The following is a 27,114-nucleotide window of genomic DNA, read 5'->3' on the forward strand; positions in this document are numbered from 1 at the left end:
TCTTAGAAATGCAAACAACAATCATATTCAGAAAACTACTATCTGGACACCTAAGCCACACTATTGTAAACAATTGAAATGTGGCCTTCACACGATGCTCTGAAGAGCAACTGTGCTTGCAGGATCGGCCATCAAAACCTCTAACAGAAGAATAAAGTCTCCACTTTCCCTGCAAGATTGGAATCCTCTTTCTGTCTGGAAGCCTGGAAGCCCAAATAAAAGTCGTTCAAAATTAGAGCTGGCTTGTTTGCTTGGTTATTTTTCCTTCCCCGTCAAAACATCTTAAACTAAAAAAGCAGAAATAAAGCACGGGCACCTGCCTATCGTAATAAGTAAACATTCCTGTGATTACAGAATATCCGTTTAAAAAAGTTGTTTTAAAATTTGAAAATTTGCAGGGGGAAAAACGGCAACCTGCTACCAATAACTGCCGTTTTCTAAAACCAACGGATTATGATCATGTGGAGAGCTACATCCACCCTAAATGATCACACAAGGAATTGGAATACCTTTCCGCTCTGCTTTCTGAGTATCAGAACTCTGCCCCAGCCTCCTGAATTAGGCAAAAGGCAGGCTTCTGACAACAGCAAATGTGGCACTTCCAGAAAGCACAATAACATTCTCCTACTACTCTTATTGCCTTCCAACTGATTTTGACGGGTCCGTCCTCTGATACTGCGCATAACAACTGATAGACCATGTGCATCTGATAGTCGCATCTGGCATGACTTGATCTAAATATTACATCCTCTGGGAATGAATCCCACCATTCGGTGTGGTATCTATAGCTAGGTCTGCACAAACAGAGCTGTGTGTTCCAAGAAGGCGAAAGCACAGGCACTGGGTCTTCAGCACAGTTTTTGTGCACCGCAGGTTGGGATGTGTGAGTTTGCTTTGGGAGTGGGGAAGGTTCATGTTCATAAAAGCAAAATGAATAATGAATTAATTTGAGTGCAGTGGTGGGATTCAAAAATGTTTACTACTGGTTCTATGGGCGTGGTTTGGTGGGTGTGGTGTGGTGTGGCATGGCTTGGTGGGCGTGGCAGGGGAAGGTTACTGCAAAATCCCATTCCCTCCCCACCCCATTAACCTGCTTTCCAGCTCCGTTCTCCTGTGCAAGGCAACCAAAGAAGACCCAACCAATCAGCTGGGACTTGGGAGGCGGAGAGTAGATGGGGCAGGGCCAGTCAGAAGTGGTATTTGCCGGTTCTCCGAAATACTCAAAATGTCTGCTACCAGTTCTCCAGAACTGGTCAGAACTTGCTGAATACCACCTCTGTTCGAGGGGACTGGAAAAAATGAAATACTTGTTTATGGAATGCTTGACCTGCTGAAACAAAAACTGGATATACAAGGGAATTAGGGTTTTTTTGTGTGTGTATGCCATTCTACTTACACCTTCCACCCAAGTGTTTGGCGAAATCACTTGCCTTTATTTTACCCATCTTTTCTTCTTTAATGGGATATTTGTGACTGGCTACACACTCCCATCTTTATCGTTTGGTGACATTCTTAAAATTCATAAAGTCTTAAAATTTGAGATACGCCACACACCTTCAGAATGAACCTTTTTCAAGACAAATTTGGATTGTTTATTTTATTTTTTTGAAAAGGGATCAGGCAAAATTGCATCCCTAAGATAGTTTTAAAATAGGGCTATTTGTAGTCTACAGAGAAGGACTAAAGGTGATTGCAGTTGTGCAAGTGATATAATTCTGCAGTTTGACCATCATTTAAATCCAGATTGCAAGTCTGTACTGGGTTGCGGTATCTGTGAATCTAGGGAAGCAAAATCTAATTTACCAAAGTTCTTGCTGCACTAAGTATTTCAGATACCATGATGCAATAGGTTTCTACACAGTTAAACAGAAAAAAATGTAGTGCCTTATTGAGAAAGAAAAGGGGGTGAGGAATGGGGAAGATAAGTAGCATTTAATGACTAATGACGAAGACTGTTGGTACGAGTGAGAGCTAACCTGAGAACTAACCTTTGAGTAACCTCCATTCTTCCTCACAATAGGGCAATTGTGGATTAGCTACTAAACAGGAACTTTCAGAAAAGTATCAACCTAGGTTCAAATATTTACAGCCTTAAAACATAAAAAACTTTGCAGATCAGGTAATTATTTTAATGTGCTTCAGGGAGCAGAGAGACTGGTAGGGAAATTATTTTTTTTCATTTTGGAAACAGTCATAACCTGATATTTCTAAAATTTCAAGCCAAGAACGTAAAAGACTATAATTTATATAACTGGAAATCATCTGAGGAGAATCAGATGCAACTACTGGCAAGATATTCAGAAAACCAAGGAAGACACAATTTCTAGTTTCTTTTTATAGTTTAGTTTGGATGACATTTCTCTGTATACACTAAAGCATTTTACTTTGCAAACAACACCAAAGGGGCTGGGGATATATTTTAATTTTGTGACATATAATTAAACTTGTATTTGTTTGATTTATAAGCTCTTTAAATGTGACTCTGGTCTGAACGACTAATAATAGGTCTTTCTAGGAGTTGTTTTCCATTGTTTTAAAACAAAGTTCTTCATTCAAAGTTCAAAGATACTTAACAAATATCTTTGAAGGGGAAATTCACACTTGGGTTAATCTGGATAACCTGGTTGGCATGCAGATCTAACTGCCTCCTACTTTATGTTGGCTGACATTCTCTTTTTAAAGATCTCTAAAATAGCTTCAATCTCTCTAGTTAGGTAACAGCCCTCTCCTCAGAAAAGGTTATTTAGAATTGCATTTTTTTCAAGCTTCTATTTTCTACAGATGTTGAGGGACATCAGATTGTCCTCAACGCTCAATTATGTTTAGTAATCCCACCTTTATTATTTTATAAGTAACTCAAGGAGGAAGACATATGTAGAGATGGGAAGGCCTGAAAAAAAACTGAAAAAAACTGAAAAAAGTTTTTTTCTGGGGGTTTTTTTTCACTCCAACTTTTCCATTTTTTCTAGGCCTTCCCATCTCTAGACATATGTAATACTTCTTCCTCTTCCTATTATCCCCACAACAACCCTGAGAAGTTAGAGAGTGACTAGTCCAAAGTCACCCAGCCAGCTTTCATGCCTAAGGCTGGACTAGAATTCATAGTCTCCTGGTTCCTAGCCAGCGCCTTCAGTGCTACACCAAGCAGGCTCCGTGATGTTCACATTTCCCTCAAGAAAGCTCACCTGGATTACTGTGGGTATTGTATGGAATACGTTGCAGGAACTCCTGAGTATTGCCATTTGTGAGTAACTCGTTCATGAAAACTGACTTGTTATCTTTTATGATACCAGTTTTCCTTACAAGCGCTTTCCAGATTGTCAGACACCAATAATTCCCGGGCAACATGGCCCACAACCATACTGGCTAGGAATTATGGAAATAAAGTTTTAACATACTGTATACAGAGGAAAGAAGGTTGTTCAAGTGTGCTGCATGCTACTTTTTCCAGTGCTGGAACTCATAGTTCCCTGCCAACACCTCACACAAATATACACACATCTTTAAAAAACATAAAAGGCACGTCTTCTGTAAATGGAAATGAAATGGAAGAAAACTATAGTTTTAAAGGTTATTTTTGGATTGGTACATATGGTCATTGATTGTCTGGAGATATCCTGGGGAATGCAATCACCATGTGGTTTGCCTATCTTCTTCAAACTGGGAAATCATGACCTCAGTAAAATGTAGATATTTGAGGCCACTTGTACATTGCTGAACCCTTGCACAGCCTAAAGGAGAAATTTCAGATAGCTTGAGAAGGACCAGCATTCTTCATTCCTCTTTCCTATCTCCAGAATTGAATATTAAAATGATGTCATATCATTAATCCTAACTTACACTGATAATCTAACCGCCGTTTTAATCAATTCATCCAGAGTTGCAGAAGAGAAATTGCCCATATGCACCGCAATCATATGATTTCTCATAAATCATGTAGAATAAAATTAACATGGGGACAGTATCAGATTTCCAGTTAGAAACAACTATTTTGTGGTCTCTCTTAAGTTTTCTTCCTCATGGGCAATTCAGACATACAGTGAGTTGATTAACTGCATTGTGTTCTCTTCTCTTACCCCAATCCCATTCTGTACCCTACAAAGAAAGTTCTCGCGCATACACAATCAGTTTGCGTATCCATCTTTGTAAAAGTACAGAAGACAATTTGGAGGAACCCACTGAAGTGTTCTTCCAGCCTGATTCGTTCAGAAAAGGAGGGGTGGATGGGCTGCAGAATCTTCAGACTATCACCAGACTTGTGGAAAGAACAGGGCACTGGAGTGAATCAACACCTTTCTCGTAACACAATCCATGTGGTCACACTCATGCTTCTTAGAGCTACCAAGCCACAAAAATTCCTAAAGCTTTTACATCTGCTCTGTGAAATGGAGGGGGCTGCAATCAGCCCACCTCTCCACAGGGCTCACCTCTCCCGGCAACTAATTTATCTCCCTCTGTCAGCAAACAGAGACATTAGCTCATGAACAGCAATGCAATACCTACCCTGGGGGCAGGGAACCATTAACTCAAAGCCTTCTTGCTACAGGGGCCCCAAGCAGCAGCCAAAGCAGAGGAAAGCAGGACTGTTCTTGTACCATTTTGCTACGCCTGAGACATGACAGTCGCCAATACAATACATAACAGTGATAAGCAGGAGGCCTATCTGGAGAGCATAGATACAGCCATCTGCACAGACTCTAGGAAAACAGTTTCATATGGAAACTCCTCGTCTCCAGTGTCTATATGTCTATAGCAAAGGTGGGGAACGATGGCCCCCTTTATGACTCATGGACTTCAACTCCCAGGATTCCTAAGCCAGCATGGCTGGGTCAGGAATTCTGGGAGTTGAAGTCCACAAGTCATAAAAGGGTCATTGTTCCCAACCCCTGGTCTATAGCAAGGAGGCTTTGCCTGGAAATCACAGTTTCCCAAGATGGTTCTGGAATCAGTATGACCTCTTGTAAGTGCTGAGGCCCATCTCCCTGCTCCCAATAAAAACGGAAAGGAGTACATCAGCTACTCATATTCTTCCTTCTTCCACAGCCTTCCATAAAGAAGAAGAAAGGTCCTCCAGAAGCCTTTAAAGCAGTACTGGGAGGAACATCTAGAAGCAGAATACATGATGTGCATTTGGGGAGGTGGGGAGGTTGCATATTAGTACCAAGAGTGTCCACTGCTGGGTGGATTGAAAAGAATGCAAAGATCCACTCTCCCAGAGTTCAAAGATACAATTACCTGTTTATCCACAAGCCAGTAACAGTTCCTGCATTCAGCTCAGGCCACAGCAATAGAGATAATAGGAAAAGATGGATTGTGAAAATATGCATACAAATGGGAGTCCACTATGAGTTTCCTCACAGGCTCTTCCCCAATCTCCTCCACACACATGCTGGTACAGCTTTTTTTTTGGAAAAATCTTGGTTTGCCTAATATATCCCAGCAAGTTTCCAATGCCATCATCAATATTTCCATGGATTGTTTACTCTAAAGAATCAAGCAACCATGTTCCTCAGCAGCTCTCCCCTAGATAGGGCTCAATAATTACTATAGCCACCTGGTATGAACACACAAATAAGGAGTCATACATTTAGGAAATGTCACTATATCATATTAAACAAGCACCCCAACCATTGGGCTTCCCATCCCCCTCAAAGATATTTTTTTCCTTTGCCTCCGCAAAACGGTTATTTTAAAAAAGTTTGGAACAGCAGAAAAATAGGACAAAATATGTATTTTAAAGATGCTAGTGAGTCCTGCAGTTTTGGAATGGAGATTTCCTAGTACTTTGGAAAAAATAAAAGTATTTGTGTAAGTCCAGTTCAACATGAACATAAAAGGACTGAGCGCTTGCTGACAAATCTCCGTGGAAGCCCAGCAGTAAAGCCCTACTTTCTTGACGCAGATTCAAACTGTCCATGGGCTTATAAATATCACACTTAACACCGTGACAACAATCCCAAGAGACGGGATGTGTAAGCAATACCAAGGACAGAATGCTCTAATAGGGCTGGAAAAGTGACAGTGGATAATGAGGTAAAGCTACAAAAGAATTAGGCCCTGATATTTGCCAGTGCAATCCTTCTTCAGAGCTAAACTTTTTCTCCAGGTAAACAGATACTTCATCATTTCATATTTTCATAAAAGGAAAACTACTGCAAGAAATATTTCACTGTTACAAGTTCCCATAATAAGAGAGACAAGTTCAGAAGAGGCAGAACCAAACTTTTTATGTTCCAAGGGTTACTCCACACCAGCCTTTTCCAAAATAGCACCCTCCAGATATGTTTGAACAATAACTCCAGGAGTTTTGGGACAAATTATAGAAATGTTGGAAAACCAACACAACCCACAGAATGCCACACCAGGAAAGAACGTTCTATATAAAGCCATCTATCGGTAAAGTTAGAAGAAACAATGTCAGGAGTATTAATATAGAAAAAACATGGAGATGCAAAGAATGAGGAAGGTGACCTTGATGGAGCCATGTAAGATCTATTGGTAGGGTGATGTGGGGAGATCTCTTTGTCTGGTGTACCTAGTGGGGCAGACTCGGAGAGGAGAAAAGGAGAAATATTGGATGAGAACCATGGTGGCATAGTGCTTAGAATGCAGTACTGCAGGCTACTTCTGCTGATCACCGGCTGCCAGCAGTTCAGCAGTTCGGGTCTCACCAGCTCAAGGTTGACTCAGCCTTCCATTCTTCCGGTCAATAAAATGAGGACTCAGAGTGTTGGGGACAATAGGCTGACTCTGTAAACCAGGGGTGGGGGCCACTGCTGTAAACTGCTTAGAGAGGGCTGCGAAGCATTGCAAAGCAGTGTATGAGTGCTATAGCTATTACTATGAGACCCATAACAGTTTCTACAACATTGAGGAGCTCAAGCCACAACATGGACTACCATTTTGGAACCTATCCTTTGGCATAATGTGACTAATATGAACATAATACAGCCTTTTTCTAGGCCTTCTGAGGGAAGTCTTCAGTCATGAGATAGTTTAGACATTAAAACAACCAATTCATTCTTCAAGATGAAGAATACAAATGGCTTCCTAGAAAGGAAGAGAAAACTAGCCTTGGGGGGGAAAAATACATCCCCACCCTCAGTATAGTACTGTACAGTGTAATACGCACAGAAAGAACCTTTAAAGCAGTGGTCCCCAACCACCAGGCCCCGGACCGGTACCGGTCCGTGGATCATTTTCTACCGGGCCGCCAGTTTGCTGGGTGCCGCCATCTTGTTTCGATGAGAAAGTGCTTCCGGGTGAGCTTTTCTGGTTGGAAAGCGGCGTTTGGGCGCAGAAGGAATCCTCGCGCCTCAGTTTCATCGAAGGCGGGGGCGGCTTCGAACGAAGAGCCATCCCGATGGTGGAGGAGATTAAGAAAGCACAAAAAAGCACAAAAAAGGTACAAAGGAGGAGTTGAAGGTGGCGGGGAGAAGCGGGGGACGGCTGGCTGGCCGGTCGCTCGGCTCGCCTTGCCTTGGTCATGAGTGCTGATGCCGGTACCGGGCCGTGGATCATTTTGTGATGCCGGTACTGGGCCATGGCACAAAAAAGGTTGGGGGCCACTGCTTTAAAGGACAAGCAGCGCATATAGGCCCATCATCCCAGGTGTTAAAGTGCAAAGAAAGAGCCTGGAATGCTCAGAGCAAGAAACAGGAAGATCACAAAACCAGAAGCTGGGCAACCAGCACTTATCAAGAATGCGCTAACCTTCCATTTTCTGGCACAGTTGAATTCCCTCCCTCCTCCCCACTTCCTTCCTTCTTTACAGACCAAATAAGTGTACAAACTGCCCTCTTTTGGCTATATACTTAATCAGGCTGGGCAGGAAGTTCAAGGCTCCAGGGTCTGCCCTTTGGACAGGCAGTCTATTCCCAGGCATACATCATCGCTGAGGCCCCACAATCTCCACCCAGGGAAAGCAGGCAGGTTATGTTCCTTCTACAAGCCAGAACTTCCCTGTTTCCTGCCTGGGTTGAGGTTTCGGTCCTGAAGCCAGCTGCATCAGACAACACCTGGCTTTCAGCTTCCTTCCTTCACTCTCCACCCTCTGGTCTTTCCTTTTGCAACTTTCTGCATTTCATGCTTCTTCGCTCCCTGACCTTCCCAAATGGTGATGACTTTCCCCAGGGGTGGGATTCAAATTTTTTAGCAACCGGTTCTGTGGGCATGGCTAAGTTGGTGGGCGTGGCTTGGTGGTCATGTTATTGGCTGGGCGTGGCCAACTCAATATCACTCACATCAAGGTACGCATCTCCTCACTTGGCCTCTCATGACTGTGGGGATGCTGCAACAATCATAAGTGCGAAAAATGGTCATAAGTCACTTTTTTCAGTGCCATTGTAACTTTGAATGGTCCTTCCACACAAGCAAAGTACTAGCAAAGGACGGGAAAAAAACTCCAGAGACGTTCCTGAGACAGAAAGTCTAGTCCTGCCAAGAATGTAATAAGGGTTAACGGAGAGGCAGTTTCTGTAAGCAACACCAGAATGTTTCCTTCCTGCCTTCCTTACAGGATTAGGCCAGTAATTTCTTCTAACAACCGGTTCTCCAAACTGCTTACAATGTTAACAAACGGTTCTAGCGAATAGGTGCGAACTGGTAGAATCCCACCCAGGGACGGTTAATGTGACATGTTGCTTTTTAAGAATTGCTTGTGTGTATTGAAACTCATATTTACTGCTCTTATTTGGCGCTGCTTTCAGGCACTGGTATTTTACTTTTCACAGATATAGGAATTCACAAACATTCCAGGAATATTACTGGGCCTTTTTCTAGTTTAACATGTGTGTGTGTGTGTGTGTGTGTACGCACACTTGTTGACATGCATTTGGGTAAGTAGGCCCGCCTTCCTCAACTGAACAACATCCATCAAGTTCAATCTGGCCCAAAATTATATATGCAGTAATCCAAATAATATAGATGAACAGTTTGGGAAAGAGGAGCCAAGCCCTCGATGAAAACAAGTTTTAAAGGACAGCAAAAATATCTGGCAGAAATAAAGTCAGAGGGTGATTCTATTGGCCTTCAGCACCTCACCTTGTGCCTCTCACCTTGATCAAAAAGCTGAACCCATTACAATTACACTTGACTTGTATGACTTAGGCAGTTCATAGCATCTGGCATGGATTTCTACCTAGATTTCCAACCCTGGAATAAACTTTCTCTGCTTTATAGAGCCAAACTCTTTCCAGTCTTCTCCCTTATAGTTCTGGTGGAATCAAACTTCAACAAGTGCATTAGGTATCTAATCAGGGTTTTCAGAAATGATCCCATCCTCAGTAAACAGCAGTTCTGCATCCAGTTCCTAAGCTACCAGACAAATGGGAGAAATGTCCCATATAAGGCTATGTACACCACCTGGGGGAGGCACTTCTTCCATCCGGCCAATGAACTTCCTTGGAAAATGCCCACCTTACTTCAGCCTTATTTAACAGCAGGGAGTGTATTTTTATCCTGTTTTCCATTTGACCTCAGCAGTCCTCCCTGGTTTTCAGAACTCAGCTTTGGGACAGCTGAACAAGACAGGCATAAATCATTCCATCTGCTTTTTTCTGTCATCGATCATTCCCTCATTCTTCTGGAAGGGCAGGGATCTGACATCTATGCCCATACAATATCATCATCCTGGCTGCTGGTTTAGGTGATTCTTCAAATAACCTTACCACAGCACATTTTCCCCACTCGGAGAGAGGCCCAAGAAAAAGCAGACCACTTGGTACTGATGAACAGAGTCAGGAACTTGAGGAATGGAATTCATCCAGCTTCGTACTCCTTGGCAAGTTGTACGAAGCTAGATATATCAGAACAAACATAAAAGGCTTGGGTTTCTCCAGCTGTACATGAGTTGCAAGACCACTCTGACACATTGCTGCAATAAGGAAACCAAAATATTTCATCTACTTGCCGAATATGTGACTCATGCATCTGTCTATTTGCACGCTTGAACTATGCAAAAGTTTGCAAGCTCACAATGACCTAAAGGAAGCAGGCAGCACAGAATAGTCATACACTCCAAGAACCCTCAAGTTCTAAGGCTTAATGAGCCAATATGTTCTGCTGTACTGCAACTGGTTAATGTTTATTTAATATTTACCCCACAGTGCAGAAACCAGACAGATGATAAACTCTATATTCCTGGAAGATAGCTTCTTCCATCTCTCAAGTCCAGCAGGATGCTTTAACCACATGGACAAAATGAGCTAGATGTCTTGATTTTTTGGTGTTCTACTATCTAGAATAAAAGCGCATCTCTGAATGTTCTGCAGAAGAGACCAGCCAAACCACAGAGAAATTTGTCCAACAAATAAATAATTTCTTTTTTAAAAAGTAAGAAGCAGGGTGGATATAAATCAATGATTTTTTTTTTAAAAAAAAATATTTTTTCAATCAGATTTTTTTTAGTTAAACCTGATTTTTTAAAATTTAAATTGGATTTTCTTTAATATCAAATTTATTTTAACAAAATGTCTTCGGAGTAAAAATCTATCTAAAGATAGTTTTCTATTTAAGATACATATATAATTTAGTTTATTCAGCATGAAATTAATTATGTAGCATGAGGTTGTATATTTTGCAATACTGAGACTGTCGAGTCAACAGAGGGTTAGAACTACTGCGGGACAGAGATGACAGTTGCTCTTTAAAAATTTTGATTTAAATAGAGTTGATTTAAATCATGCCTTTTTACTAATGACTTGATTTAAATCAAATCCACCCTGGTAAGAGGCCTCAAAACTTCTTGGTAAGCTAGAAAAATGTGGGATAGACAGCATCACCACCCGATGGATTTGTAATTGGCTGACAAACTGCACTATCCTTAATGGTATTACATCTACATGGAAGGAAGTAAACAGTGGGAACCATAAGGCTCCATCTTAGGTTCAGTACTCTTCAATATCTTCATAAATGACTTAGATGTGGGAATAGAAGGGGACCTCATCAAATTTGCAGATGACACTAAGCTGGCAAGAGTACCCCAACACCCAGAAGACAAACTCAGCATCCAAAAAGATCTTGACAGACTTGAACAATGGACCCTCATCCAACAACATGAAATTTAATGTGGAGAAAAGCAAGGTTTTACACTTAGGCAGGAAAAAACAAAACCACAAGTACAGACTAAGGCAAAATCTGGCTCAAAAAGAGTAACTGTGAGGGGGACCTTGGAGTCCTAGTGGACGATCACTTAAACATAGCCAGCAGTGTGTGGCAGCACCCAAAACAGCTAATACAAACTTGGTTGTATAAACAGAGGCATAGAATCAAAATCACGTGAAGTATTAGTACCGCTTTATGAAGCCTTAGTAAGACCACACCTGGCATACTGCATCTAATTTTGGTCACATTACAAAGATGTTAAGACTTTAGAAAAAGTACAAAGAAGAGCAACTAAGATGATTAAAGGCCTGGAGACTAAAACATATGAAGAACGGTTGCAGGATTTGGATTTGGCCAGTCTAGAGAAAATAAGGACTAGGGGTGATACGATAACAGTATTTCAGTATTTGAGAGGTTGCCACAAAGAGGAGGGGGTCAACTTTTTTTTACCAAAAACACCTTTAGGCAGGACAGGAAACAATGGATGGAAAGTAATCAAGGAGGGAAGAACCTGGAACTAAGAAGAAACTGTGAGGCCAATTAACCAATGGAACAACTTGCCTCCAGAAATTGTAGCTGCTTCATCACTGGTGGTTTTTAAGAAGACACTGGACAATCACTTGTCTGTAATGGTATAGGCTCACCTGCTTGAACAGGCAGTTGGGCTAGAAGACCTCCAAGGTCCTTCCAGCTTTATTCTGATGATGAGTTCTAATTCCTAAAATCACATATTTTCTCTATTTTTCCAAAAAAGAAACTCAGCCTCTTGCTCAGGACTAGGTAACAGCAGAAATAACTTGATACAGGTAAATTAACTGTTTACGTCAGACTAAAAAACGTCATATCTATGCAGAAGATCTACCTGATGAAGAACATAGATATCAAGCTCCTTCTCTATATATACATCAGTCATGCCTTTTCTTTTCTTTTCATTCTTTTTAACAGACTTTTGGCTATTTCCCCCCCAAATGAATGAATGAATGAATGCATCTGTTCTGTATTTATAGAAGGCTCTATAGCAAGTCCTATAACTTTTGTAGGTTTCTCTACTTCTTCCTGGATAGTTAAGGACAGCATTCATGGGATGCATCTGATCTGGCAATCAAGATCAGCTGACCTTGTTATAACATCCAGATAGACATTAGATGACCTATAGGTAATGGAGCCATTTGATTCTCAGTACATGGAACCCAGTTTTTAAATAGGAAGGGAGCAATGAGCAAGCCCAAACTTAAACTATCATGTAATTATAGGCCTCTAAAGGTACTTTGAGATAGAATAAGAAATAAAACTAGCCTATATTTCTAAGGTGTTGCTTCATACATCCACATATATCAGTATGAAACTGGTCAGAGGCAGCATCCCGATATATTAATTTGTAGTTTTCAGGCGAGATGTAATTGAATTTTAAAGGTATGTTTATTTATTGTTTTAAGGTTTTATATCGTATTTTAATTATATGACTGTAAGCTGCCTAAAGTTACCTCGGCAACTTTAGGCAGCTTAGAAGGTTAATAATAATTAAAAAAAAAAAGATACCATGCTCTGAGTAGTTTGTAGTTTGCTTATAAATCAAAGCTAAATGAACATCAAAGCAGTACTATTCTCTTGTAGACTTTTGACAGGTCAAGAGGTTTACAAAATAGGCTACAGTTGTCTAAATGTTACAGAAACACAGAAGAAACCTTGTGTATTAAAGCAGGAAAGGTTTTTTAAAAATTCATTGTGTATTCCTCCTCACTCCTATCTAGAGCCAGACTTGGGCCTGACTAAGATGCACGTCTTTGTCTGAGTTAGAAATAAAGAACAAGTTCAGAGGACAGACCACCCGGTTCTAGTTCACACACCAGGTAGGTAATTCATGTAGAAAGGATGACTTTAGCTAAGATATAATTTACGACTTAATTTCAGTCGAACTGGCCCATACTTGGGAACCTGTACAAAAAGTTAGCCGAAGTGGCCTACACATAATACAAATCCACTCATAATATCTGAAACAGAATGCCTGCTCCAATAGCATCTCCCACCATCTCTCGCTTCTTTCTCTACTAGATACTTATGCCAATATTTGCGGGAAAGAAGCCCACACACATAGCAGAGTTGGGTGGAGATGCTAAAGAATGTATCTGTCTCTTCCAAGAAAGACCTACATTCATCTTTGCAGAATCACTCACTAAAATGCTAGAGAGCTGCTTCTGCTTTTGGCTGCATTTCCATTCAAGATATCAGCTATACTGCCTTCACTAATGTGGCCTTAATTAAGCTACTCTTTATCATCCCCCTGCCATTAACCACTAGCTATGCAAGCTAGTGGTTAATGGACAGGGCAGGGGGAACAGAGAACCAAGGGGAAGAAAGCTCCCCAAGCAGAATGTGCTAGTCAAGCTCTGCTCTTCCACAAAGCCATGTCAGAACAGATGGGCTCTAGAAATCCATGTCAATCAATCTGGGCCAAGAATTCCTTAAAAATACAACTCCAAAGGGGAAAGCAGTCGTCCGGGAAGTCACTTTATTTTCAGACAGTAGTAATTGACTGTCTTCCTATTATTAAGAACTGGATGTGGATTATTTGAAAGATAATTATTCCCATATTAAACTTGAACCAACCTTCTGATCTTCAAGGATCATTCTTCAGAGTGCAAAGGACAAAACATGTGAAAATTATGCACAATCCTTCCTCACGTTACACTGATTTAGAACATTTATTCAGTCTGAAAAAAAAGACTTCATTGGTTAGGATACAGGTATCTAACCCAAAATGTACATCTGGTTTGTAATAGGACATTCTGCCTAAGAAGCACTGCAGAAACCTTAGAGAGCAGTCCCAAAAGAGGGCTTCTATACTTAGTAATAGAACAGTTTTCCTTACATTTCCATCTTTAATTCCTCTTCCAAATGTCCATATCCTGTGACCCATAGGCACAGCATTGTGTCCTCTAAGCTAGCATTTGTAATAAAGCAAACCAGAAACAAAAAGAAGTTATCTATTTCTAAGATGTTACAAAGCTAATAAAACTATCATAAAAAGTGGTATGAAGCCGCAAAGTATCAATTCCTCTTCACATTTTGGGTCCTGAATTAGAACACGGCTCAGGATTCAGGAAAGCTAAAACTCATATTCTCCCAAATCAAAAGGATGACATCCATTAATCAATCAAGCTGAACAATATACGAACCATATCCTGGAATAGCCATCTTTGCGTTTTAGATATTCCCCACCTGCTGTCTATAGAATAGAATAGAATAGAATAGAATAGAATAGAATAGAACAGAATACTTTATTGGCCAAGTGTGATTGGACACACAAGGAATTTGTCTTGGTGTAAATACTCTCAGTATACATAAAAGAAAAGGTACATTCATTAAGAATCATAACGCACAACACTTAATGATAGTCATAGAGTACAATCAACAATCAAATCATACTAGGAAACAGTCACAAGTGGGAGGGGATGGGTGATGAGGAGTGGTGAGAAGATTAACAGTAATAGTAATGCAGACTTTGTAAATAGTTGAACAGTGTTGAGGGAATTATTTGTTTAGCAGAGTGATGGCTTTCCGGGAAAAAACTGTTCTTGTGTCTAGTTGTTCTGGTATGCAGTGCTCTATAGCGTCGTTTTGAGGGAAGGACTTGAAACAGTTTATGTCCGGGATGTGAGGGGTCTGTAAATATTTTCACAGCTCTCTTTTTGACTCGTGCAGTATACAGGTCCTCAATTGAAGGCAAGTGGGTAGTAATTGTTTTTTCTGCAGTCCTAATTATCCTCTGAAGTCTGTGTCTGTCCTGTTGGGTTGCAGAACCAAACCAGACAGTTATAGAGGTGCAGATGATGGACTCAATAATTCCTCTGTAGAACTGAATCAGCAGCTCCTTGGGCAGTTTGAGCTTTCTGAGTTGGCACAGAAAGAATATTCTTTGTTGTGCTTTTTTGATGATGTTTTTGATGTTAGGTGTCCATTTTAGGTCATGTGATATAGTAGAACCTAGAAATTTGAAGGTCTCTACTGTTGATACTGTGTTGTCTAGTATTGTAAAAGGTGGTAGTATGGGAGGGTTTCTTCTAAAGTCTACCACCATTTCTACGGTTTTGAGTGTGTTCAGTTCCAGATTGTTCTGGTTACACCACGAGGCAAGTTGTGTAACCTCCTGTCTATATGCAGATTCATCGTTGTCTCGAATGAGACCAATCACTGTTGTGTCATCAGCAAACTTCAGTATTTTAACAGATGGATCATTTGAGATGCAGTCATTGGTATATAGGGAGAAGAGAAGTGGAGATAGCACACAGCCTTGGGGGGGCCCTGTGCTGATTGTACAGGTATCGGATGTGATTCTGCCTAGCTTCACCTGCTGCTTCCTGTCTGTTAGGAAGCTTATGATCCATTTACAAGTGTGTTGAGGTACCGCTAGTTGGTTTAATTTACTTAGAAGAATGTCTGTGTCACGCCCCTGGTGGAGTCTGACTCTGAGGAAGAGAAGGAACAGCCAACAGGGAGTGGGAGTGTGGCTCCAGAGGTGCTGGAGGAGGCTGGGGAAGGGCAGAGGCCAGCTGAGCAGTCAGGAGGATCCAGGCCCATCCCCTATCCATCCTAGGTCACACAGGGAGGAGAGGATCAGGGAAAAGCGAGGTCTACTCAAGAGGAGATTACCATGATCCTCCTCGTGGCTTTCAGGTGGGAACTATGTATATAAGTTTGCAACTGCGCAGTTAGAATTGCTGAAGTCAATTAGTGTTTACCTTGAAAGAGGCTTATCTTTGCTGGCATTCTTCCCGTGGACTTTTCTCGGTTATTTTACTGGAGTTTATAATTAGTTATCTTGGCTTGCTTCGGAACTCTCATCAATGCGGTTTGTTTTGGTTTTCTGTTTGCCTCATTATTTACTTTTGTGACTTTAAACTGTGCCTAATAAAACAGTGAAGTTAAGTTGAAGGCTTTACCGGACTTTAATATATGTTTTGGGTTATTTTGAGAGACTACCAGTCATCACAGTCTGGAATGATGGTATTGAATGCTGAACTGAAGTCTACAAAGAGGACCCTTGCGTAGGTATTTGGAGATTCAAGGTGTTGTAGGATGTAATGCAGAGCCATGTTAACAGCATCATCTGTCAATCTATTTGCTCGGTATGCAAACTGCATGGGATCTAACAGCGGATCCGTGATGGTTTTCAGGTGGGACAGCACAAACCTTTCAAAGATTTTCATAACTACCGATGTTAGAGCAACTGGTCTGTAGTCATTCAGTTCCTTGATGGAGGGCTTCTTTGGCACTGGGTTGCCATTCTGTTTTATTTTACAATAATAAAGCTGCTATTCTCTAGATTTAGACTATAAAAACTTGTATCTGATCATGTCTATTGAAAACTCTAAATATGGTAATCAGGTATTCCTGCACATGTGACTAAGGATATGTTCAATATTTCACAAATCTTTTATTAATATTTGAATGGGAGATGCCAAGTGCAATAATTATTTGCATTCCACTCTTTATTTTCCCATGCCAGAAGTTTCTGCATTTTGTGCCCAGAGGTTTCACATTGTCCTCTGCCCTATGTTTTTACTCGTATCATAGTTGGGGGGTACTACAGCCATCAAGATCAGGGTTTTCAAACTGTTTTAGGCCCAGAGTTGGTTAAAGGTAATTTTTTTCTAGCATCTCTAATCAAGAGGTAAAGCCCTAGTGTGCTTGCTTCAGCAGCATATATAGTGAAATTGTAATGATATAGGGACAATTAGCATGGCCTCTGCACATGGATGACAGAGTGTCCCGTTTAAAAAAAGAGAAAGAGAGGGACAAAAGTGATAGAATAGTGGCAAGGGAGCATGTTATTTTTTCCTCAGTCTCACAAAATTCCATCACGTTCTCACATATCTCTCCAAGTTTTATGAAACAAAGGTTTTACTCAACTACAACTCCCGAAGTCCTCACTAAGATCACACTGGCTGAGAATTGCAATTCAGTTTCTTTAGAAAGCAAGAAGTTTTCACCTCCAGCCTTTGCATAGCTCTATTGCCTCTTTCCTCAACCTGGTCCCATGTAGTCATAGAGTATCCAGCTTGACTGAAAGGCATCTTTACCTTTTTTTCACGCAAATGCCTTGTTAATTTTTAACAGAAACAAATCCTAGCTTATTCATTCCTGATACGTCATAAAGGACATATCTGACCAATCTTCTTCTGGAAGTTGCAAAAATTTCTCAGCATTTATTAAGCAGAAAAGGAAATTAACTTTTTTTTTTTAAACAAAGAAGAGGAAAGCATATACTGAAAAAGGAACACATCATTTTTAGAAGGGCAAAAGTAAAATGAGGCCACTCTAGTGGAAATATGTAATAGTGCCAGAATCAGCAATGAATCTTTGCACCATATTCTCTCTGAAGCTTGCCAAAACAACAATTGTGCTCTGCCAGAGCACAGGTCAGTGGTAGCCATCTGCTTTTGCCCAAGCAGTAGGGGAAGGAGGGAAGGAAGGAAGGCGGACTATTCTTAGCCGCGATGCTTGCTGCACAAATGCAGTGAGCACAACAGCATAGGAAAGAAAGCTTTCCCAAGGCCTGACCACTAAGGAAGGGCCCACCTCGCTTGCGAAAGGGATGGGCTGCTGTGGCAAGCTAGGGCCAAGGAGAAGGGCTGCAATTCTTGTCTGGTATGTGTGTGGGAGGCACTAGCCGGGGTCTCGCCACAGAACGGCTCTACCCTGTCTAGGCTGGGGCTTTGTTAAGACTTGGCTGTGAGCCAAGAGAAACCTTTTTCCAAAAGGAGAGAGGGAGGGAGTGGGAATAGCTGGGGCTGTTTCAGCAGAAAGCCGTCCTTAGCGGGGAAAGCACGGCTCATTCCCCTGAGGTGGGTTAGAGAAGAACACTTTTGCAGAGGAATAGCCAATAGCAGAGAATATAAACAGGACTGGCCCAGACAAACCAAACTGGGGGGGGAAAAAGAGAGTAGCGCTCCAGAGGTACAAAAACAGAATTTGGGAGCGGGTTTGCACGGGGAGGAGGTGCCTAAGCTCTGGGAGACTTCGTGGTGCCCTTCTCCAGCCCCCGAGGGCTAGTTCTAGCTCATAAGGAAACCTTCTGCTTTGCCAAAGGGCTGCAGGCGTCAGCAGTGGCTGCGTTCAGCATTCCTAGGCTTATAAGGCGATTCCAAGGAGAGGGGAGGAATTGCCTGCAAGCCATCCAGTGACAGCTTTGTAAGCAGCCAAATCAACCCCCCCGAGAAGCACTTTCAGGTCAAGAAAGATCCACCCCGGGCGAGAGTAAGATGGCTCTCACAAACCCAGAAAGGAAGCCCAAGGCACACTTAATAATGAACTGTAGGAAACACTGAGAAAATGCCTGCGGATCCTAAGGGGAGGTTAATTACCGATCTTAACAATCAATTCAATGGTTTTTGTGATTTTATTTTATTTTTTGGGAGGGGGGAATGTCAGTCCCAGAAAGTACACAGAGAAGCCAATTAGTTTTCTTCGTGAAATGTATCAGAAATGGTTCTTCTTTGCTTTCTTCTCAGTACACAGAGAGACAGATTTGCCCAAAGTCACCCAGCTGGCTTTGTGCCTAAGGAGGACTACAACTCAACATCATCATCATTGGTTTCAATCCCAATATCAAACTGGCCCTTCATGCATCCATTATTACCTTACAGAGAGATGGTTGTGATTCCTGCAAAAGGCATGAGAAGCTGAGGTATTTAAAAAGTATTCATCTTAATGCTGTTTTGCCAAATTACAGCTGTATTGGTATTTGAATTGAACATTCCCAAAACATGGTTCTTTGTAATCTCAAATCCCACTTGCACTTCAGTAACTTTTGCCATGATGATTGGAATAATATTGAGAGCTAGAGTCCCAGTTCTATCTGCTTGAGAGCTTATATAAGCAGAAAAGATTAGTATAAAGAACCAATAAAATAAATACCAGAGAGTGCCAGGTTAGTAAGACCTTATTTGTATTGTCTTGTGGCTTTTCTGCCCACAGACTCTAGCAGGAGAGTTAATCTCTAGGCTTTCCAGTAGAATGTGTCAAAAAAAAATGAACAGGGAAAGTGAGGGCGGTTCCTATGTATTTCATTTTGGAGATGCAGAGACTGAGCTTAGAGTGAGTAATCTCCAAAAAGATCTTCTGGAGAAGAGAAACTGTGCATCTTATTCTTATCCTGCTACAAAGCTCAGTCTTATTTTGCCTAAGTAGATACCTCCTGAATTTGCAAAAGGGAACCTAAAAAAAGCCCAAACCCAACAGTTGGAAAGAAACAAGATTAATTAGGTACCAACAAATATCAGCTGCCAGTAATGTGTCAAACCGAAACTGCTGCCCTCTGGATCAACTAAACCTCACATCTTGCCAACACATTTGGAACTGCAGACATGTGTGTATTCATATTACCACAATCCCTTCCTGTACTGCTATGGGGGGGGGGGGGGGGGGGGGGGGGGGGGGGGGGGGGGGGGGGGGGGGGGGGGGGGGGGGGGGGGGGGGGGGGGGGGGGGGGGGGGGGGGGGGGGGGGGGGGCCGCCCGTTTTGCTCCACCTAGCCGCATGGCAAGAGCTATTGCCACAGACTCAAAAATAGTGTGTGGGAGCTCCAAGAGCCTGATATCAAGTAACAGCCTAAAATGCTGAGGTCCTTCTCATTACATCATGGGAGCAATCCAAACTGGCAGTTTCCTGAGGGAAGGGCCTTGCTTGGCTTGGCGAATGAAACACAAGCCCACAACTTGCTGTGAACATTTTAACTCAAATGTTTGCAACCAAAATGATGAAGTAACACAGTCATCGCAATGTCTCAATATCCTCCCAAGTGTGTGTGTGGTAGAGAGAGAGAGAAATGAAGAATATAACAGTCCCGTTAATGCGTCTTTAGATGATACTTACCCTGGAAATGGAAAGTGGCATGTTGAAGTCCTTGCCACCCTGCAGTCTGAACCCCCATGGTGCTGGCCCATCCAGAAGAACCTTGTATGAGTCCATGTCACTCATTTCTAAGGGGTTAGAAAATATTAACTTAATAGTTACCCAAAACAGTAGAAACAAAAAAACATCAGGCATGCAGAAGAGGGGTGGTGCCAAAAGGTGAGCAAATGATGGCATGCTGCAGAGCGAGATCTTAGAATTTTGCTATTTTATGCAAATAACATTGCCCAGTTGCTGCACTATTAAACTTCTTTCATTACTCCAGACCTAGTTTCATTCCTCACCTACTTCTTTACAGAAAATGCCCATAAGCTTTGCACTTCTCTATCGAGTTGTATTTCCAATAGCCTTGATGCACAGGAGCTTCAGATATTTGGGGCCAATTTACATGGTGTTTGGATGGGCCTGTTTTATATTCCCATCAAATTTGCTCAGGTTTTATTAAGTACTCAGAGAGTTGCATAAATAAGGCTTCCACATACCCTAGCACTAATGGGAGACTAGACTTTTTTTAAAAAAAAAAACAGGTTTCACATGCATTTATTTAATTAAACAGAACAGAGAAGGAAAACAATAAAAAAACAAAAAAACAAAATGGCTTTATATATATTCAAGGACTTCTCATACATGCATTTACATGATTATATACATGATTATAATATTTCATTAGAACTACCGTATCTATGCAACTTCATAATTCCAAGTAACATCATGTCTTCAATCCATTCAGTAATTGGGGCCATAAATGATTGCTTCCAATGTGAAAAGGCAAAACTTTTAGCAATCAGGAAGGTACAGAAAATCCACTTTTGTTGCTCAGCCATCACTTCCATGCAATAAGTATATAGTTCAAAGGAGTACTGATGACCAAATTATCTCAACCTGTCTTAACCTGTCTCAAATCAACTGTCAGAACATAGCAATTTTAGGATGATACAAAAATCTATTTTCTCATGGCATCTCCAACAACACTGTGCTTTTGTAATGGGGCCCAATCAGGGTGAAAGATCTAAGATCTACTGAAATTTTCAGTAAATATGTTAGGACTTTTCCCCACTATTTAGGCAAAATGGAAATCTGCCAACTCCTTGTTCCATTCAGTTTTTTAAATGCATGGGTTAAATTTATCAACAAGAAGTATTTTTAAAAACCCTAATTTGGGGAATTTTTGCCTTTAATAATGTAGGTGTCCTTAAATCTGAAAATGGCAGAGTTATGTAAAGACCTAATGTTTCAATCTATTTAACTCGGCATGACTGTTTCTCCCTGAATACCAACTTCCTATCTCCCCTATCAAAATAGGCTGCAATAGCACCTTCAATTCTTAACCTTGACCGTTTGAAGATATGTGGGTGGACTTTAACTCTCAGAATTCCCCAACCAGCATGCAGGCTGGGAAATTCTGGAAGTTGAAGTCCATACATTTTGAAATTGGCATAGTTGAGAAAGTGCGATTGATCGATCAAGACAGACACTGTCTTTAGTGACAATGAAATTCCTATACAGAAATAAATATATTAAATTTATTTATTTATAGATTTAATGTGGAGAAAAGCGAGGTTTTACACTTAGGCAGGAAAAACTAAAGGTACAAGTATAGATTAGGTGAAACCTAGCTCAACAACAGTAATTGTGAGAGGGGCCTTGGAGTCCGAGTGGACAATCACTTAATATAGATAGATAGATAGATAGATAGATAGATAGATAGATAGATAGATAGATAGATAGATGATAGATAGATAGGTAGATGATAGATAGATAGATAGATAGATAGATAGATAGATAGATAGATGATAGATAGATAGGTAGATGATAGATAGATAGATAGATAGATAGATAGATAGATAGATAGATAGATAGATAGATAGATAGAGCGCAATGTGAGGCAGCAGCCAAAACAGTTAATACAATCCTTGGTTGTATAAACAGAGATATAGAATCAAAATCACATGAAGTATTAGTACCGCTTTATAAAGCCTTAGTAAGACCACACCTGGCATACTGCATCCAATTTTGGTCCCCATATTACAAAAAGAAGTTGAGACTTTGGAAAACGTGCAGAGAAAAGCAACTAGGAAAGAACAGTTGCAGGAACTGGGTATGGCTAGTCCAGAGAAAAGAAGGACTTGTGGGGACATGATAGCAGCATTCCGGTATTTATCAATTTATTTTCCAAAACACCAGAAGGCAAGACAAGAAATTATGGATGGAAACTAATCAAGGAGAGAAGCAACCTGGAATTAAGGAGAAACTTTCTAACAGTGAGGACAATTAACCAGAGGAACAGCTTGCTGTCAGAAGTTGTGAGTGCTTCATCAGTGGAGGGTCCCCTGCATGAACCAGGAAGGGAGGGGGGGGGGTTGGACTAGAAAACCTCCAAAGTCCCTTCCCTTTCTGATTGATACAAACTAGTCCTAAGATCAGAGAACCGTCCTTAATCGTGTTCTGCACTCCTATAACTGGAAGGGAAATATCTGATACGAAAGCTATTCTAGAGAGATAGGAAACAAAAAAAAGTGTTCTGTTGCTATGTCTAAAACAAGTGGACAGAGTTGGGAAGTTCCTGACATTCTTGAACCCCAGCACCCCTATTTAGCATGGTAATGGTCAGAACTTTGAATGAAGGACCACAGATTCCTCACCTTAGCAAGCTGCTGGGTGGCAAATAAAGACGGTAAATGGCAATGCCTAGAATCTCTCCTAAATATTGAGAAAGAGACATCTTCTCTTAAGACATGGCTATCCCCTATCTCCTTACAACATAAGCTGACTAAAACCCCCCTCCCTGTCCAGTAAGCAGGAAAGGTTTCCTCTGAACACAAAGCCCTTCCTTTGCCTCCTCCATTTCCCACAGGCGGTGCATTGTCTATATAAGGCAATCATTATTGTCATGTTCCAAGGGTTGCTCATCAGGCTGCAGAACTCACTGGGAATTCTTCCAAGTGTCAACTTTGCTCTTATTTGATCTAATAGAAATCAAGACAAATCAGAAGGAAACACGAAAAACGTACGCCCACACCCAAAACATTTTCTTTCTTTTAATGCAGGATGGATGGGAAAGCATATTGTGAAGGCAACCTGGGGAGGGGGAGTATAATGACCCCCATCCTCTCCCTGAGAAAAGACTCCGGTGGCAGCAGCATTCAAGCTTGAACCACCCTTTCCTTTGCACCCTTGGGGTGCTTCAGCTTGGAACATTTCCAAGAGTTTTAATATCTTCTCTCCTTGGGAATCGCAGAGGAACGTGCTTTGCTGGAAGAATTGGAGAGCCTAGATTTCTCCCACCTCCTCGCAAACCTGAGTCGGCAAAACGTGCCTGGGCGGGCAGGAGGAATGTCTTATACCTCACAACAAGAGCTCACTCATCAGTTATTCGACTGCCTGGTACAAGGTTTCTACAGCATCCTCAGACTCACCAGAGCATCCCCAGCCAAGAGTACCAGGGTGAAGAGTGGTAGCATCCTGTGTTACTCAGCATCTGCAGTCTCGGGCTACATCTGTGTTTCTCAACCTTTGCAGCTTTAAGATGTCTGGACTTCAACTCCCAGAATTCCCCAGACAGCATACCCAGTTCCAGCATGCTGCCTGGGGAATTCTGGGAGTTGAAGTCCAGCTATCTTAATGTTGCCAAAGTTGAGAAACACTGAACTACACAAACTAGGACTTTTTAGTTATGGGGTCCTTGGTGCTCTCCGAGCTTGTTTTCTTGCCGATGTTTCGTTACCAACTAAGTAACATCATCAGGGCAAGTAAGGGAGTGGGATTTGTTCTCGTTTTACACACTAGTGGCTTGCCCTGTCACTGTTTGTGGGAGTGGACTTGGTGGTTCCTTGATTGGGCTGTTGTTTACTGTTAGCTTGTTTGTCTGAGTTGGTAGTTTCTTGACTGGAGTACTGTTTGCTTTTGTAGTTAGGAAACTACATTAATATAATCAGCTGTCCTTGTGATAAAACATACTGGATATGAAGAACTAAAGGCGAATCAAAGTGCTGAGAAAAAGAAATGCAGAGGAATACTACTCAGCAGAGATAGGTTTTCATACAGTCAGATTTCTGCCTTATTAATCTCTATGCTATTAATCTCTATGGCCAAATTTTGAAGCAATGTGTCAGTTTGATAGGGTAACATACCTACCACCAACAGGCACTGCTAGGATTTGTCTGCTGAAAAGGAAGGAGACAGGAACCACAGAGACTCCAGAAACAGACTTCCCTCAAAGCACTCTGGCATTTTTAAAGAATAACAAATGTATTTGTTTACATGAATCAGAAATCACTTCATTGTATTATTCTAAACAGGCATACATATCTATCCTAGCTGGGAGGAAGGTTTGAAGTGTTGAGATTAGCATTAAGGTTGAAATGAAGAAATTATATTCGAGCAGGTTTAACAATTTTTTAGGAGCTCATAGGCACATTTGAAATTTTGTGTATGTTACTAGTGTTTTCCCAAAATGGCTGCCACAATATGCATATCCAATCATAAAACATTCATCAAAAAGTAAACTGACAAATTTACTTCCAAAATCTCATCCCCAAATGGATGCTTTCCACAACCTAATTTATTTTTGCCTTTTTTCTGAGGTGGTTATTATAAAGAAGAATGGGCTATAACCATGCAACATTTTTATTTTCTATCTATAAGGCCTTCTGTAAGTAAAAATAATGCTAAAGCAATTGTGGACACGGTGCAGACACAAGAATTTATGTTAGGACAAATTATGACAAAGATGTCATAACATCATGCAAATGATATGGTTGAGATCTCACAAGACCTCATGATGCAAGCACAGAATTATCATTTTGGTGTCACAGTGGCTTACAATAGATACCTTTAATTTAGTTTTAATTATGTATCTCAATATTGTCAGCCACTCAGAGCAGCCATAATGTATTTAATACATGCTTAGGCCTACAGTCTTAAGAGTAACAAACAACGTGGAATCTCCTCTGACCTGATTCTGCTGGTACTTTACCGCAGCTTCCAAAATTCCCACCCCAAGTACACTGTGGCTGAATAGCAATAGACTTATATACTGCTGCATAGTGCTTTACAGCACTCACTGAGCAATTCACAATGTCAGCATATTGGCCCCAACAATCTGGGTCCTCATTTTACTGACCTCAGAAGGATGGAAGATTGAGTCAACCTTGAGCCAGTCAGGATTGAATTCCAGGCTGTGTCCCCCTATAACCTTCCCGAATGTCCTGAACCATCGAAAGGTTGCCTATCCCTGTGCTTTAAATTTAGAATCTTTCAAAAATTCAAGTCAGGCAAAGCGGAGTAATTGACAGGCATAAAGGAAATTCCAATATAGGAGAATATCTGTAACTCTGGACTGAACTGTGGAATTCTTGGTGCTTTCTGAGCTTGGTTGTTTCATTGAACAAACATTTCATTACTCAAATATGACTTGCATTGATGATGTTACCTAGTTAGGTAATGAAACATCTGAAATCAAACAACCAAGCTCAAAGACCACCAAGAGCTCCACCAAGGAAGTTGACCATAGCATAGCATCTACAGGTAACCACTCTGACAAGGAAATGGTAACACACATACCAACATCATGAGATAAACTCTGTCCCATCAGACATACAGTACATAAGTAAGTCAGAGAGTTTGTTTCATGAGGTCAGTCAGTTCGCTTCCCCTTCTCAAACCCCATTGGAATCCCTAATGATCCAAGGATCCTAAAGCAGAATACAAACCTAAACTGGAAAGTTAATCAATCCACCAAAAGGCATTAACTAAAAAGAAGGGAATAAGGAGAGGCTTGTTGGAGCAATGCTGGAGTCCACTGTGCTTTTTTTCTAAAAAGGCAGATATTTTCCATATATTTACCAGCACTAAAGAAAAAGTCTGTTGGATTTTAATTTTTAATAAATAGCCTCCAACTCCTTTGCAAAGTTTAACACAAAATATCCCTCTGTAATAAAACTTTTAGAAGTAAAAAGAAATATCCCTTCCTACTTTCCCCCTTCACTTTGGGAAAATCAAACATACTTCTTATTTCATTACCTAGCTGAGAGTGACCCAATGGATTTTTTGTTTGTTTGTTTTGCACACAAGTCTCTCAACTTCAAGGAGGCATGTTCTGTCCCAGGAGACAGTATGTTTAAAATCCCTAATGTTGGCAAACATCAGAACTTTCATCTTTTCAGAGTAAGGGCACTTTGGGGTGAAGGGCAATGGAAGACCTGGAGAATGACTAGGCTTCCTTTCTCCCTCTTTAACCCTGCACTTCTCCAGAAGTTTATTCATTAAATGGATTCAGCTGGCAGTTCTCCCAAATGGAAAGAACCAGATGAGCAATAGCCAGGGAGTATTAATCCCAACTCCAATCCCTTTTGGAAATCTTTCTCCTCACTAATATTGCTGTTTAAAGGAAATGACTTCATAATGCAATAGCCCTGATCAACCACACTTTCCTCAAAATTAAGAAATCATTTTGACACACAGGAACTGAACTTTATTTTGGTTTGGGTGTCCCTTCACAACACAGGCTGATGTCACAGAATAAGAAAGAAACACACATATAGGATATGTATGTCATTTAGTTTATTTGTTCCCCTGACAGAACAATTTCTTTAAGCTATCCAAACAAGAACCTCACTAGGTAAGATCAAAATATCATTTTGTTCAGAATCCTATTTCTCGATCGTGGGCAAACGTTTCTAATCTCCATTAAATAACAACTAGGATTCTTCTTACTGTCTTGTTTTCAGAGGTATACTATTTGTGTGGAGGGGGTATTTATCATATCATCCCTTCCAAATCTATTCACAATCAGATTTTTTAAAAAAAAAAAAGTCAGAGAAATGCTATGCTTTACCTTCTTAATAGCACCCCAGCTCAGACCCACTACTGAAGCCACACAATTCACAGCTCACTTGGACCTGGGTTCTCCTAAATATAATAATACTGTGTCAAGTTGATACCGGTATCTAAGATACCATATATAAATGACAATACGAAAAAGTCAGTTTGCTAGGAGGCAACCTGTGACAATGTTATTGTATACAGGAGACTTCCCCACCTTGGAACAGCCCAGATGCATTGGGTAACAAAACTCCCATCATCCATAACCAATGGCATC

The 27,114-nt window shown here is 41.0% G+C and overlaps 1 protein-coding gene and 1 pseudogene across 5 annotated transcripts in view; one reads left to right on the forward strand and one right to left on the reverse strand.

Annotated features, from left to right (window-relative positions):
• Positions 1–27,114, reverse strand: part of PDLIM7 (PDZ and LIM domain 7) — a 57,574-nt gene that overhangs the window by 29,607 nt on the left and 853 nt on the right. For 3 of the 5 annotated variants that reach the window (XM_026673387.2, XM_087955075.1, XM_087955074.1), the window contains exon 2: positions 19,977–20,083. In XM_026673387.2, the coding sequence (XP_026529172.1) occupies positions 19,977–20,081 (105 nt within the window). In that variant the 5' untranslated portion in view covers positions 20,082–20,083. Of the gene's footprint in view, positions 1–19,976; positions 20,084–26,850; positions 26,925–27,114 lie in introns of those variants that run through there. The other 2 variants (XM_087955072.1, XM_087955073.1) reach the window with 2 other exon arrangements.
• On the forward strand, positions 16,788–16,865 carry LOC113415832 (U6 spliceosomal RNA; annotated as a pseudogene).

Source organism: Notechis scutatus, chromosome 2, assembly GCF_049901735.1.
Source record: "Notechis scutatus isolate UNSWTSFEM ecotype Mainland chromosome 2, rNotScu1.2, whole genome shotgun sequence".
NCBI lineage: Eukaryota > Metazoa > Chordata > Lepidosauria > Squamata > Elapidae > Notechis > Notechis scutatus.